This window comes from Phoca vitulina, unplaced genomic scaffold, assembly GCF_004348235.1.
Source record: "Phoca vitulina isolate PV1807 unplaced genomic scaffold, GSC_HSeal_1.0 scaffold37, whole genome shotgun sequence".
In the NCBI taxonomy this organism is placed as follows: domain Eukaryota; kingdom Metazoa; phylum Chordata; class Mammalia; order Carnivora; family Phocidae; genus Phoca; species Phoca vitulina.
In genome coordinates, this window is record NW_022589740.1 from 11925173 (window position 1) to 11940163 (window position 14991).

At 42.6% G+C, this 14991-nt stretch overlaps 1 protein-coding gene across 5 annotated transcripts in view; it reads right to left on the minus strand.

Annotated features, from left to right (window-relative positions):
- Window positions 1-5325: 5325 nt before the first annotated feature.
- CEMIP2 (cell migration inducing hyaluronidase 2) overlaps window positions 5326-14991 on the minus strand; it is an 82749-nt gene continuing 73083 nt past the window's right edge. For 4 of the 5 annotated variants that reach the window (XM_032427471.1, XM_032427473.1, XM_032427469.1 and 1 more), the window contains 3 exons: window positions 13367-13521; window positions 10876-10979; window positions 9375-10538 (listed from right to left, as the gene is read on the minus strand). In XM_032427471.1, coding sequence (XP_032283362.1) covers window positions 10342-10538; window positions 10876-10979; window positions 13367-13521 — 456 coding nt within the window. In that variant the 3' untranslated portion in view covers window positions 9375-10341. Of the gene's footprint in view, window positions 5561-9374; window positions 10539-10875; window positions 10980-13366; window positions 13522-14991 lie in introns of those variants that run through there. The other variant, XM_032427472.1, reaches the window with a different exon arrangement.

A 14991-nucleotide genomic window follows, 5' to 3' on the forward strand; every position in this document is an offset into this window, starting at 1 on the left:
AAGATTGATTTATTTATTTGAGAGAGGGAGGCAGGAGGGCCAGAGAGATAGGGAAAAAGAAACTTTAGCAGACTCTGCACTCAGCACAGAGCCCCACATGGGGCTCAATCTCACGACCCTGAGATCATGACCTGAGCCAAAACCAAGAGTCGGATGCTTAACCAACTGCGCCACCCAGGTGCCCCTATGTTTTTTATGTATTTAACATCTATTTCTCTCTTCCGATGTCAAAATCATATTCTTCTGTATTTTCTCTAAAAGTTTTATAGTTCTACTTTTCACACTTAAATGTTTAATTCATATAGAGTTTGTTTTTCTTTGTGGTGTTTGGTAGGAATCCAACTGCATCTTTTCCCCTGGAAAACCATTGATTCTCACACTATTTATTGAATAGTTTATCCCTTATCCAGTGATTGTAATGCCATCTTTGTTACAAGTCTATTTCTGGATACTGTGATTCATTCCACGATTTAGGCTGCTTATTTAAATGCACATTTGGGGGTTTCAACCATAGATTCTAACTCAATCCATCTAGAATGGAACCCATGAATCTGCAGTTTTAACAGTAAGCTCCATGGTTCTGATGGAAACAGCCCATAAACCTCACTTTTAAAAAGAAGATTCTGGGCTTTGGAAAACAATCAAGAATGCAAAACCCAGAAGATAATATTCCATAACAGTGATGTCTCGCCTTTGTAACTGTTCTTTTTCCATGTGGTACCTGAAACCTTAATACTCACCATTATAGCCCATTTCAAGGTAATCTCACAGAAGTGTAATCAGAGAGAAAGGCTAAACTGTTCTCTCTAAATTTACAAACTCATACCAATCAGACGGGTACATCTAAATAGCTAACTCCCCCCAAGGTCATTAGCAGTAGACTTAACTTCACCCACAAAGCAAGGTTCTACTTACCACTGATGAAGATGCTCTCCTTGACCAAAATGAGTCGGGCTCCTCTGGGTTCTTCTTCTGACTAGGCCCCTGACCTTGGGTTCATGGGACCTTTTGGCCCATTTAATCCAGTTTTAGCAGGAATCCTGCTGTGTCAGTTTAGGGAAAATCCCCCACCCTCGGCATCTTATCACACTGTCAAAAATCCTGTAAAGCCGGAATCCCCCTACTCGTGATGTTTCCTCTTAGTAATTTCCCATCACCCAATCCCCACCCTGCTCCTTGGCTACGAATGTCCATTTGTCCTTGTTGTATTCCGAATGGAGCTCCATCCACTCTCCTAGTACAAAACTCCATTATGATAACCCCTTGAATAAAGTCTACCTTAGCGTCTTTAACAAGAGTCCTGAGTATTTTTTTCTTTAACACTGTACACACCAGTAATATATTCTCTGTGTAGCCCTCACCAAGACAAAGTTCTTTAACAGGGTTGGAACCAAATTTCGTTTTTAAAATGTGAGTTTTTGAAATTTGGTGGATCTCATTCCAAATCCTCAATTATATAATTACCAAAAAAATCCATGTTTCAAAGAAACACACTTAATATAAAATTCATGTCACTTATCACAAAGTTAGACAGTCAAGTGCATTAAGGATAAACAAAACAGAAGCAGTATTTAAAAATTTAGATTACATGAAACATTGTGAAGAATCTGTTGTTAATAAACAACACAATGCATACTTTTTTACACACTAAAATGATACATCTGTGCATAATATGATAAAGGTCATAATGTTAAAGACTAAATTCAAGGTTGTCATGTTGAGGGCTTTTAATTAAATTCAAGTGAGATAGCATTGAAAACTGAATTCAAGGTGAAGGTCAAGTGATAAAGACTTTAATTTCATGGTTGTAGTGATGATATCAGTATAACGCATACACTCAGGTGTATTAGACAAAAACACACAGTAACAAGGAGGGCAGGATTTCTTTAAATTGAGCACTAGGTATTATATAAAACTGATGAATCACAGACCTGTACCCCTGAAACAAACAATACATTATGTTAATTTAATTGAATTTAAATTTTTAAAAAAGTTAATTGCTTTCTTATTAAAAATAAAACAACAAACTCAGAAACTTAGTGACGAGATTCCACTGGCTCTGACCTGCTAACTTAAGTGTAGAAATAGTTAATGGAGGGGCGCCTGGGTGGCTCAGTCGTTAAGCGTCTGCCTCCGGCTCAGGTCGTGATCCCAGGGTCCTGGGATCGAGCCCCGCATCAGGCTCCCTGCTCGGCGGGAAGCCTGCTTCTCCCTCTCCCACTCCCCCTGCTTGTGTTCCCTCTCTCGCTGTGTCTCTCTCTGTCAATAAATAAATAAAAATCTTCTTTAAAAAAAAAAAAGAAATAGTTAATGGAAAAAGTTAAAAACTCTCATTCTTTATTTCCAATTACTATTCTTTAAGTCTTTCATTGGTACTTTTATGCTTCATATTAATCACTTGTCTTTTGTAAACAGATAAAGAACCCAAATAAAATGAAAAGAACCTCTCCTGTTAATTCAAATATGTAGCAAGGATACAGGTATTAAGTTGATAATTTCAAAGTTGACTATCCAAAATATCCAATAATTATACTTGTCAATAGATTCTGAGTCCAATTATTTTAGATAATATCACATTAAAAATTCACAACTGAATTTTTTCACAACTGAAATCAAAAAATTATCCCATTTCAAGGAATTGGAAACAAGAGCCAGAAAACATAGATCATCAATATAATAAAATAACCCTGCCTTCACCCGCAACAATAATAATTTTGTATTTGTAATTGACCCTCTTCCTCTGGATAAAAGTGCACAGGAAACTCCTAATCCTTATGATCTCCAATTTTGTTTATATATCATCTATCTACCTGGATCCTCATTTAACCTTGCGGGCATATGTTTTCAATATAAAGCTGTAACAAAGGAAAGCTATAATTACCCAATCTCTTCCTTTCAGCTATTGAAATAAGGCAATTTACAGAAATGCAAGACACTATAAACAAAGGGATTTTCCAGTGCTCACAGAGCACATCTTCCAGGAAGATGCTGGGATAAATATGCTTTCTTGTGGCCAAGCCCCTGCACCTGGAATCCAAATGGATTATATGTTTTTTGGAGCCAGGTAGGGGTTACTCCTCTAGCCTGTGTTCTGAGAACATGGCTTAAGGGGGAGGAAAATCATAGTATTATCCATAACCTTCTTTTTTTTTTTTTAAAGATTTTTTATTTATTTATTTGACAGAGAGAGACACAGCGAGAGAGGGAACACAAGCAGGGGGAGTGGGAGAGGGAGAAGCAGGCCTCCCGGTGAGCAGGGAGCCCGATGTGGGGCTCGATCCCAGGACCCTGGGATCATGACCTGAGCCGAAGGCAGACGCTTAACCAACTGAGCCACCCAGGCGCCCCTATCCATAACCTTCTTGAAGATGATCAGAAGGGATTCCATTCAAATACAAATGCTGGTATATTGTCAATGATATTGACCCCATTACCCAGTGACTGATTATCTGGTTTGTGGATTTTCCAGATTGGTAACTTCCCCTAGGCTTTGATAGCATCAGCTTCATTTGTAGGTGAAGTATGCAGGAGAGCAAAATTCCTTCAAATCAGGTACACAAAACTTCCAGCAACACATTACTTGTAGCATTATAGACACTGTGGACTGATATTAAAATGGCATCATTGCCTAAGAGGAAACTAGTTTTAGACAGGAGGACTAATCTGACTTCGAATTCATTTAGCAAAGGCTCAGGATCCTGAGGGCTGGACATGGAATATGTGAGCAGGGGTGTGAGAGGTACAAAGAGGTCTGGGAATGTGGTCTTGCCCAGTCTGACCAGACCGCCGCAGTGGACCCCGGGGCAGTCCGGAGGAGGTGTGACAAGGAAGAAATGGGGGTGCAGAGAGACACGGGAAAGTTGGCTGCCAGAGGCGCTCATTTTCCAAGCCCTCCGCTCGGCTTCAGCTTGTCATATCAACCTAAGCTTTGAACAATTTCACCGTATGTTAGCATTTTTCCTGCTTGATAAGAAGCAAAAGGGAAATGTGGGTGAAGGACGGAGCAGGAATTAGAAATGAGTTGTTTCTAGCCCATGTGAGTGTAGGGCAGGAGGGATTGGAAGAGGCAAACTATCAGCTGAGCTGCAGTCTTCCCTCCCAGGACCAGGGAGCAGAAAGCCGCACACCACAGCTCTGGAACAGGGTGCAGACACATGGTCTCACTTCCTAGCTGCCTTTCCACATCTTGTAGCGCTAGCCCGTACCCAGCTGGCTTGCTGAGTTATAGGGCTGGCACAACAAAGGGCACAAATGCAGATTTCATGAGGACAGTCAAACTGAGTCACTGAACATGTACGTACGGCCTGGCCCAAAGTCCTGTTTTCTAGATACAAACAACTGAGTACAGAAAACGTGTTAGAACTAGACCACAGGCTTTCATAAGGACTTCTCAGGGGTTCCCAAATCTGGCATTATCTCCAAAGTCTGCTTTAAACAATACAGATTCCCTAATCCTTAGCCCTAAAACTACTAAATTAGAATTCACAGGTGTCTGGAAGTCTAAGGTTTTTGTTTTTCGTTTTTTGTAAACAAACCACCCACGCATTGTTATTGTTGATGATGAACCATGTTTGGGAGCTGTTCTCATTTAATCCCCTTTGTAATTTTACCCCAGTATCGGCAGTCCCATTTTACAGACGAGAGAGCTGAAGATCAGGACTAGGAATCCACTCAAAGTAACACACTGCTAGTGAAGACCCCTGATTGGCATCAAACCTAGCTTGGTCACCAGAACATCCACTGTATCTATAGCAATGAACTGTATTAGGCACTTCATTGTCTCAGATCCACTAACTACTCACGAAGAGCCAGTTTCCTTGGAAGACTGTGCACATGCACATTTTGGGAGGCAACCAGTTTTGGATGGTTTTTCTCTCCCCGATCAGAACTCTCTTCTTCCCTGCCGCATTGGGAGCTAACGATGCTCCTTGCCCCCTGAGATCTGCAAGATCCTACATTCTCCCACATGGGAAACCTATCTGATCTAAGCCTTCCACTCTCAGGAACTGGGTGTTTAAGACCAACAGGGGCTGGTGGGAGGAGGTGGAGTCTCCCACGGAGTGTCCCACCCTCTCTCAGCAAAGACCAATTTCATTATCCCCCAAGCCCTTCCAACCGCCTCCCACCCCCTCCATAAAGTTCATGTGTTAAAAGGCTTTCACTTACAAATCTAACTGCTTGTATGAAGTCATTCATTCTATCTTAAAAAAAAAAAAAAAATCTGCAATTGACAATCAGCGCTTCCAGGAATGTGAAATAACCAGGGTGGATACAGTTCCATCCCAAAGCAAAGAAACTATGCTTTTGTTAATCTGTGCAGCTTGATTGTAGCTGAATATACATTTTCCTTTAAACTCCTAAAACTAACAAGAACTTGCAGAAAACAAAGGATGGCTGGCACTCCATCGTGGGAATAACTAAGCCAAACAAATAATTCTAACAATGAGAATTTCAGATGATGGAGAGAGGCTTTTATCACGGGCTCCAAACCTCTGCCCCAGGAACAGTTACAGAATGTGCTGTTCACATCAGATCTGCCTTGCATCTGTCACACGAAGTTCTGTGGAAGACCACGGAGACCAGGGTTAAAAACACAATATTCAGACTTGTTCAGATGTGTTCTCTGCTGAAGGAAAGAAGTAACAGGAGCTCACTACACATTATGGGGTTCTCAAAAAAGTTCTCAGACTTTTCTTTAGAAGAAATACCTGGGGAGCTTGTTACAAAATTACATTCCCAGCTCCAACTCCCAGAGATGCCAATTCTCCAGTCTGAGTTGGGGCTGGAGATTCTCCACGTTCATCAAGCACCTCAGGTGATTCTGATGCTGGTTTTTTCCTTAACTTTCTAGTTAAAAAATTCTCAAACCTTATGAAAGTCCCAAGAAGAGAATAGTGAACACCAGCAGACGCTTCACCAAGAGCAAGGGTCAGCAAACTTCCTCAGTAAAGGAACAGAGTAAACATTTTCAGCTTTGAAGCCATGTAGACTCTGCACCCAGCTAGCTACTCAGGTCTGCCATTGGGACATCTAGTCCACACGGAAGCAAATGGGTGTGGCTGTCTTCCAGTAAGACTTCACTTACGAACACTGAACTTTAATTTTCACATCACAAAATTACGCTCTTCTTTTGACTTTTTCCAATGTGTTACCTTTAAAGGTGTAAACGCCATTCTTCGCTCAGAATTGGTACAAAACCAGTCAGGGGGCACATCTGGCCTCCGTGTCACTTTGCCAACCCCTGAGGAAGCCAGGTGTGGTCATACAGCCTAAGCTCTTCAGAGGATGAACTTGAAATTGATGACTTTTCTTTCCCTTTTTTTCTAAGATTTTATTTATTTATTTGACACAGAGAGAGAGCACAGAGGGAGCGGGAGAAGCAGGCTCCCCGTTGAGCAGAGAGCCCAATGTGGGGCTTGATCCCAGGACCCTGGGATCACAACCCGAGCTGAAGGCAGACGCTCAACCGACTGAGCCACCCAGGCGCCCAAAATTGATGACTTTTCATATCCAGACTAATCACACTGTCCATCTTAGGAATATTGAAAAACTGAATCTATGAGGTTGTTTTCTGACTGACTCTGATGTATTTTCAGATAGAACATTTCACAGCTTCCTATGGCTGATATTTTTGGATGCCCTGTGGGGCGCAGTTCCTCATTTAGAAATCTTCATAGTTCAGTCATTCTCTAATTTTATCACATAAAATAAAGTGTGTGTATGCCCTTCTCCACAACACCAGGGCCTGATTAGCATTTTTTCGGCTTCTCTCTCTTTTTTTTAAATTTTATTTATTTATGAGAGAGAGAGAGAGAGAGTATGAGCAGAGGCAGAGGGAGAAGCAGACTCCCCGCTGAGCAAGGAGCCCGACCCGGGGATCGATCTCAGGACCCTGGGATCATGACCTGAGGCCAAGGCAGCCACTTAACCAACTGAGCCACCCAGGTGTCCCCAGCTTCTCTCTTATTTTGAGGACAAATGGGTAAAAAACAGAACAAAACCCTCTGCCTTCCAAATGACTCCAAAAGTCCAGGAAGATGTGAATAGCATCTTGTTATTTGTGAACAAGGGACTGGGGATGCCTTTCTTTGATTTTTTTTTTCCTCCCTGATCTTTGGTTGAAAATCAGCTCCCGCCCAGAGTGTCTGCTTGCATTTCTAGCACACTGGGTTATTACCAAGTTAAGACAACAGTAATGATACAAATCTGTTACCCAATTACTCCCATTCACAGTCTTCACCTTTAGGGGAATTTCTCCAGTTATTAAACATCGTTTCCTAAGTATGTGAAAGCCAAACAAGAATTCTGGAGGGTAAGGTCCAACTTTGCATCACAGAATCAACAAACACAGTCATGATGAGCTCTGTGTACTTACCTACGAGCACCAAGTGCGGAGGGGGGGAACCCCACTTGAATTCACTAAGTGCATTCCTGTTTATTAAAATGCCTTCCACTGGACTTATCCAAACATGACCTCATCTCTTAGGGAATGAAGACCTAGTTATCTGAAGCCTTCAAGCATCTATCACCTCATGGCCCACCCCTCCTCACAACAAAGTTACCCACTTAATGGCAAGAGGATGTGTTCTCTTCTGATGAAGCTGCAGAACAGAGAAGTCATAATCCCCCCTCCCCCCCACCATCGCCATCCCTGCATCTGAGTGTCAGCTTTGGAGTCACATCCTGAGACCTGGTGCCTGCCTTTCATCTTCCTGCAAGCTCTCCTCCAGCTTCTGAAGAGACCACGTGGCATACCAGCTCAGGTGCGGAGGCAGGAACCTCAGAGCAAAGACTTAAAACCCTCATGTCTGTTGACATATGAGAAGGCCCTGTGTTTCTCATCAGCTGGCTGATTTGTGGACGGCCACATTTCTGGAGCTCCGCCAACTGCCTCACCTGATGGAAAATGCTTATGAACTTATAAATCACCTTTGAATCTAGTTTCCCCATAGAAATAAAACAGATTGCTGGTTCCCCCATTGCCGGAAATGTATTTAAAAGCTTAGCTGACTGACTTAACAATGTGAGGCGATTAAGGACTAAAAATCATATTTAAAATTCTATTAAAAGAAGACTAGTGAAGCGCTGTTTAGGGCTGGGGGTTCTGGAACATAGGAAGAGCAGGTAAAAATAATAGATACCTGTGATTTTGTTTGAGTCACAAAAAATTACAGACTCGAGTTAAACAGTGGACCTATTACATTAGTGCAGTGGTTTTTAAACCTGCCTGCAAGCTGGAATCACCCAGGGAGCTTTAAAAAAATTCCAATACCCAGGCTGCATCCCACCCCAATTAAATCTGAGTGTCGGGGGGGCGGGGGCAGGTCTTTATATTTTTTAAAGCTCCCAGGCAATTCCATTGCGCAGGCTCGGTGGAGAAGCTCTGCACTGCAGAATGGGTTCATCTACTTGGCAGACAGTTTCCCTTCGTCATCTCTGCCAAGAGCTTCTTCAGGGCTGGACGCTGGAATAAAAAATAGCTGATCGATTGACTGAGTCACACGCATATATAAAAAATACATGCACACATATTTTTATTTATTTAACTTAGGCCCTGACAATTAGCATACAAATCAGAAAAACTGAGTGCCTCGGAACTTACATCGCCTCTCCAAATCTTTAAAGAACCAAACTCTAAAAAACACACATCAAAGATATTTAAGTCATAAAAAAACACACACGCACACACAAACTTTAATCACCTTCAGGAACCATGATCCAATAATATATTTAATAGGTAAGATCTCGTTCATCAATATACAAAAGAAAAAAACAAAAACAACAACCCTCAACTTTAAGACACATGCCCTTAGCAAGAGCACTTAGAGTTAGAATGGTTTATCGGTAGCAGTTTGAGGTAGCATATTTTGTAAAGGAACAGAAGTCTCAGACCTGCTCTGCAGTGTCTCCTGGATGCCATGGGACAGGCCCTCAGCCTTTGCTCTTGGGAGAGGAGGGTGAATTTGTCCGTATTCACTGCCAAGTCAGCCTGAACTCACTTCCTACCCTCTCGCCATGGCCATGTCTTCAAACACTCCATGTATTGCAGGTTTGGGAAAGGGCGAAAGCATCCCCTCGGTGTGGTGTCATCCCTGGCTGAGGAGCTAATCTTTCTGCTACATGCAATTCTCACTGGCAGGACACACATGTACCCAGTGGGAAGGGAAATCTCGCATCATGGCACTTTGTTTTTAATTGGCTCTAACAATGTAATTAATTAAGAGTGACCAACTCCTCTAAGGCTCTACAGAGTACTGTTTCTGAATATCCCCCCCTCCGTGATTCTGGCCCTTCAAAGGCTCTCCCTTTTTTCTCCCCCTGAGTACAATATTTTGGGGTATCATTAAGCTTTCTGTAATTTTCCTGGCAGGATGGTGAGCAGGAAAGCTTAAAAAAAAAAAAAAAATCACATGAAAACAACAATGAAATCCAGCTACAGGAGCCCACCCCAAGAACAGACTTCCTTTGTGCCACTTGAAACGACCCACGCGGACAGTTCAGGAACACGGCCTTCTTCTTTTTAAAAAAATGTAAATATTCAGCTCAGCTCTGCATTTTAAACACAAATATACAGTCGAAACAGGCTAAGGATTAAAGCTGCAAATACGGTCCCAACAACTTCAAACCTTGGTGCAGATCAAATTTTTTGCCCCGGGGGCCCAAGTTTAAAGGGATGTCAGATCCCTAAAGCCCTTTCATCCCAGTATGCTTTCCGTGTGAAACTTCGACCCTGGGAAGGAATCAATGTACGAATGAATAAAAATAGCACATGCCCCAGGCAAAAAAAAGGGCATGAGCTGGGCCTGAGTTGCCAGTTAAGACTCTGTCATTGAGCATCCTATAAAATCTGCAAAGGCTGCCGGCCCCGATCCAGGGCCCAGGGCATCACTGAACACACCAGCCACCTGTCAACAGCTGACCCAAAGCAATGACACAACCGGGCATCAGACTTCAAGTATCCAATGTACTACAAGAGCTGGTCCGCTCAAGGACTCGGGCTGACCCTCAGAGGCCCCCACCACACCCCCACGGCATCCTGTCCTACAAAAGGTGAAGCTGCTTACAGTCACTAAGAGACACACGGAGTGGTGGGTGAGGGACAAGAGAAATGCTCTCCGAATATACCAGTCTAACAAACACAAATAAATTCTTCAACACTTTGTACAACTAGAAGGTGCGCGAGCTGGTATTCAAGCCATCCCTTTAAATTCTTTCGTCCCCTCTCTGTTATCAAACAGGAAAATGGTTCCATTGGGTTAACAGTGTCACTTTAAAATGCCATAAATTAAATAAGTTAGTTCACATTTTTTCTTCCCCCAGCACTTAAGTTACAGTGAGTCCCTAATGTGCTTTTGCAGTCTGCATTAACAGCTCCAGATCTCTCCGGCGGACAATGCTGGCTCGGGGACAACCGTATTCATCCAGCTGCAAAGGTAGGAATTGTTCGAGCAGCCCAAGGCCCTGGCCAGCAGGACTGGTAAACAGCTTAGCCCATGATGGTTTAAACTTTCCGCTGAATCCCAAAAATATTGTACTCCCTTAAAAAAAAAAAAAAAGTGCAATTTGTCCATCTACTCATTCCAGGCAAGACAATGCAGGAGGTGAGTCGGAGGTGAGCAAAACAAAGATAGCTATGAAACAGAAAAGCTACACTTCCTTACGTCAATGAACTCTGACCACCCACCTCTTGCCCCAAATAACAAACCACATCCCCAAACGCTTCCTGGAATAATGTCTCCTTATTTAAAAATTATCTTAATGATACCCACTCCAGCAAAATAAGCTCACGAAGACAGGCTAGGGGCTATAGTCCACCCTAAAAACGCATCTGTGGCTGGACTCATAAGAACTTCAAGGAATAATACAAATACAAACCTTTGTTATAAAGATGAGCTGGTTTGGCTAATCCCAGAGGTACTAATGAATCGGAAATATTTAAATGCTTTATTTCTCCTCTTGTGCTCAACAGAACAATTGACCTGTATGTAAAAGTCAGAAAATTGGAGGGAATTTAAATAAATCAGCATGTATTGAGTACCTTTCTGAACTTAATATAGCATAGAAATACTAGATAAAAGCAGAACTAAAAACAAACGGGGGGGCGGGGGGGAGCTCAGATGCTTTTCACTTCCCTGCTGTTACAAGTTCAGGCTCCCCAGCCCCACCCAGGATAGATGTTCTATCTATTCATGTCCTATTATCTACTTATAAAATAAATGAATAAACACCAATTTTAAAAAGAAATACAATCTGCGCCCCATGGTTTGGTTTAAATGCCATGTTTATTATGCAGCATATCAACACATATACTTAAATCTGTTTGTGGATTTTCTCTTCTCCTGATCTCTCTCGCTCTCTCTCTCCTCTTTCAATGCTATCCTGGCTTAATTACTATGGCCTTGTGATTTATTTTAGTATATTATAAAACAAGCCCCTTGTATTATTTTAAGTTGTTTACAAAGATTTTATTACTCTCCCACATTTATTCTTCTACTATCCTTTTCTTCAACTTTTATATAACCATTAGTATTCATTTTCTTAATGTGGGTCTTGACATGTCGATGTCATTCTAAAGCAGGGGTGACCATTCAGAGTCAGAACAGAGGTCCGACCACAGCAACCTTACAGGCCTGACCCTCTTCAGGCTCGTCCCATGAGATCACTTACAGGTCCCCAGGGACCCGCACACCCCAACAATCCTAGTTCTCTAAGAGACATTGGTAGTTGCTCCATAACCTCTTAACACTTAGTTAAGATACAACATACAGGGGCGCCTGGGTGGCTCAGTCAGTTAAGCCTTCGGCTCAGGTTATGATCCCAGGGTCCTGGGACTGAGTCCCATGTTGGGCTCCCTGCTCAGTAAAGAGTCTGCTATTCCCTCTCCCTCTATAGCTCCCCCTGCTTATGCTCTCTCTCTCTCAAATAAATAAATAAAATCTTAAGGAAAAAAAAAGGATACAACATACATACAGAAAAGTATCACTAAGTATATAGCATATTGAATTTCTGCACACTAAACGTACTCATGTAACCAGCCCAGATGAAGAAACAGAACACTACCCATATCTTAAAAGCCTTCCTTCAGTCCCCTTTCCAGAAACAACCTAGTGACTTTTTAATGAGTTGGTTTTAACTCTTAAATCTATAGGGTATCTTACAGGACTGCCATGTTATCCTAAAAATTTATGGTGAGCTGTATGCCCAGGATTGGTTTCAGTGAACTGAGTACATATTTTCACCATTAGGAAAAATCTTTAAATCCTTAAAGAAAATTGAGGCCTTGGAAAGGAACTCCCTAGAAGCATCTCAAAGCAGAAGACAGAGCTTCACCTGCACACTGAATATTACACTCAAATAATTCAATGACTTTACGGGACTCACTGAAATCTGGTTCTGTCATATGTAAAGAGCGTCAGGTCATCAGATGACTGAAGATGCGTTCAAAAACTAGACAGGACCTCACTCTCCAGGAAGCTTATGCCCTTCCCTTAGTTGCTTCATTAAGTATCTGCTTGTGAGTCAGCATCTGCAGCACATCGAAGGGAGGCAGGGAGGAGCCTGAATTCGGCTCCTTGCCTCTAGGAGGTGGGGTCTAACCAATCGCCAAAAAGAAAGGCTTTGCTTATGTGCATGCTTCTTCAGAGACCAACAAAACAAACTGCATCAGGCCAGGGCTCTTAAAAGAGAGACCAGATACCTGTCCACTTAAAACTCAGTGGACGGGGGCGCCTGGGTGGCTCAGTCGTTAAACATCTGCCTTCGGCTCAGGCCATGATCCCAGGGTCCTGGGATCGAGTCCCGCATCGGGTTCCCTGCTCAGCAGGGAGCCTGCCGCTCCCCCTGCTTGCGCTCTATCTCTCTGTCAAATAAATAAATAAAATCTTTAAAAATAATAATAATAATAAAAATAAAATAAAACTCAGTCGACTTTCCAATCACTTCCATGTGAGCTAGGCGGTGAATTCACAGCACAATGCTGTCTTATCAATAGGACAGATGGCCACAAAGGTCAAATCGTGTATAAAATTGCTTTAAACTGGAAATGAACCTTCTGAGTGAGTTAGGGGCAATGTAATCGACCAACTACTAAAAAGTGGGCAGAAAGGTTCCAAAATACCGAGCAATTCCCCTTCTAAGAGGTTTCACACCATTTGCAAACTCTGCTCACATCCAGGCTCTCACTGAGCAATACTATGCAGTTTAGACCACATGGGCGTCAATCTGAGATGGGAAAGGAATGACCACCTTTCAACAGTCCTAAATGCCCACACTGTAAAAGGGTGGAAAGACAAACCAAAGCTCGGCGTTAACCAGGAGTCACCTGTTCCGATGGCCTGTCCCCTCTTGCAGAGCAAGCGTCACCTACCTTGGAGGGATACCTGTTCTCAAATACTCTTCCATGCGACTGATATCGGCAGGAGAGAAAATCTTTCTTTCCGTTAACCGGAAGGGAACGCTGCAGGCATCCACAATGAGGAGGAGGATGCCCGCGTCTTGGATGGTAAAGTCGGTGCCATTGACCTGAGAACAGAGAAACACGTCTTCTGCTGTCATCACCCCATTCATATCTCCAAGATGCCTCATCTTTGATGAGTCCGAGCCCTTCCCTCGGTCTTCTAAACCCATGAATCAAATTCTATTTCCAGGATTCAAACTGCATCATCCAGTGACTCTTTCTCCGCCAACATCTGAAACCCTGCCAGTGTTCTAGATTGTGCCTCTGATTGGTCTTTACTGGTTGGATTGGATGCTCTGAGCAAGGCACAGCAGCTCACACTCAGATGAGCAGCGTGACTCTCGCTGCCGGCGTAAGAGCTTCATGCCTGCCCCACTCTCTCACTGGGGTCAAAGCTTCTAAACTCAGTGACCAGGCCCCAGGCTCTGTGCCACAGGTCCCATAGCTCACTTACGGTCACACTGGTTCAGAGGAAAATACCATGCCTTCCCCGACACAGAAACCCCCCAGCAGAGCTTAGGTTTGCAACACCAGAGGAGCTAGACGGCCTCATCTCCTTTGTCCCACCCATAGCTCTCCTTTAAAATCAAAATGGAGGGGCGCCTGGGTGGCTCAGTCGTCCAGTGTCTGCCTTTGGCTCAGGTCATGATCCCAGGGTCCTGGGATCGAGCCCGACATCGGGCTCCCTGCTCTGCGGGAAGCCTGCTTCTCCCTCTCCCACTCCCCCTGCTTCTGTTCCCTCTCTCACTGTGTCTCTGTCAAATAAATAAATAAAATCTTTTAAAAAATTAAATAAATAAATAAATAAATAAAATCTTTTAAAAAATTAAATAAATAAATAAAAAAAAATCAAAATGGAAAAGTGGTCATTTCATCAGGATATAAGCTACAAGGTATTAATAGATTTTGTTCACAATTATTGTGAGCTGAAATTTCCAGTAGTCCTCTTTAAAGTACATTAGCGGTTTGAGACCTCTTCAAGAAAAATGAACTCTAGACACATCCAAATATCATTAATTTGTCAGCCAAAAAAGAAGGAAAAAAGACTTGCTGGACTAAAAAATAATTGAACACTAATTTAAGCCATAGGCAATGTTCTTATTTTTAAATGTGTAAAATTGGGGCACCTGGCGGGCTCAGAGGAGCGTGCAGCTCTTGATCTCGGGGTCCTGAGTTTAAGCCCTGCACTGAACATAGAGGTTACTTAAATAAATAAATAAAAACTAAAAAAAAAAAAAAAAAAAAAGGTTTATCTTGAAAAAAAATAAAATGTGTAAAATTATAAACTATGCTAAAGCTAACAAAGGAGAAATGCCATCATCACTACACTTGTCCATGTTTGGGGAAATTTTATTTAAATTTTATTTCTTTTTTTTTTTAAGATTTTATTTATTTATTTGAGAGAGAGAGAGAAAGAACGAGCGCTAAGGGCAGAAGGACAAGCAGATTCCACACTGAGCACAGAGCCCAACACGGGACTCGATCCCAGGACCCCAAGATCATGACCCAAGCCGAAGTCAAACACCCAATCGACT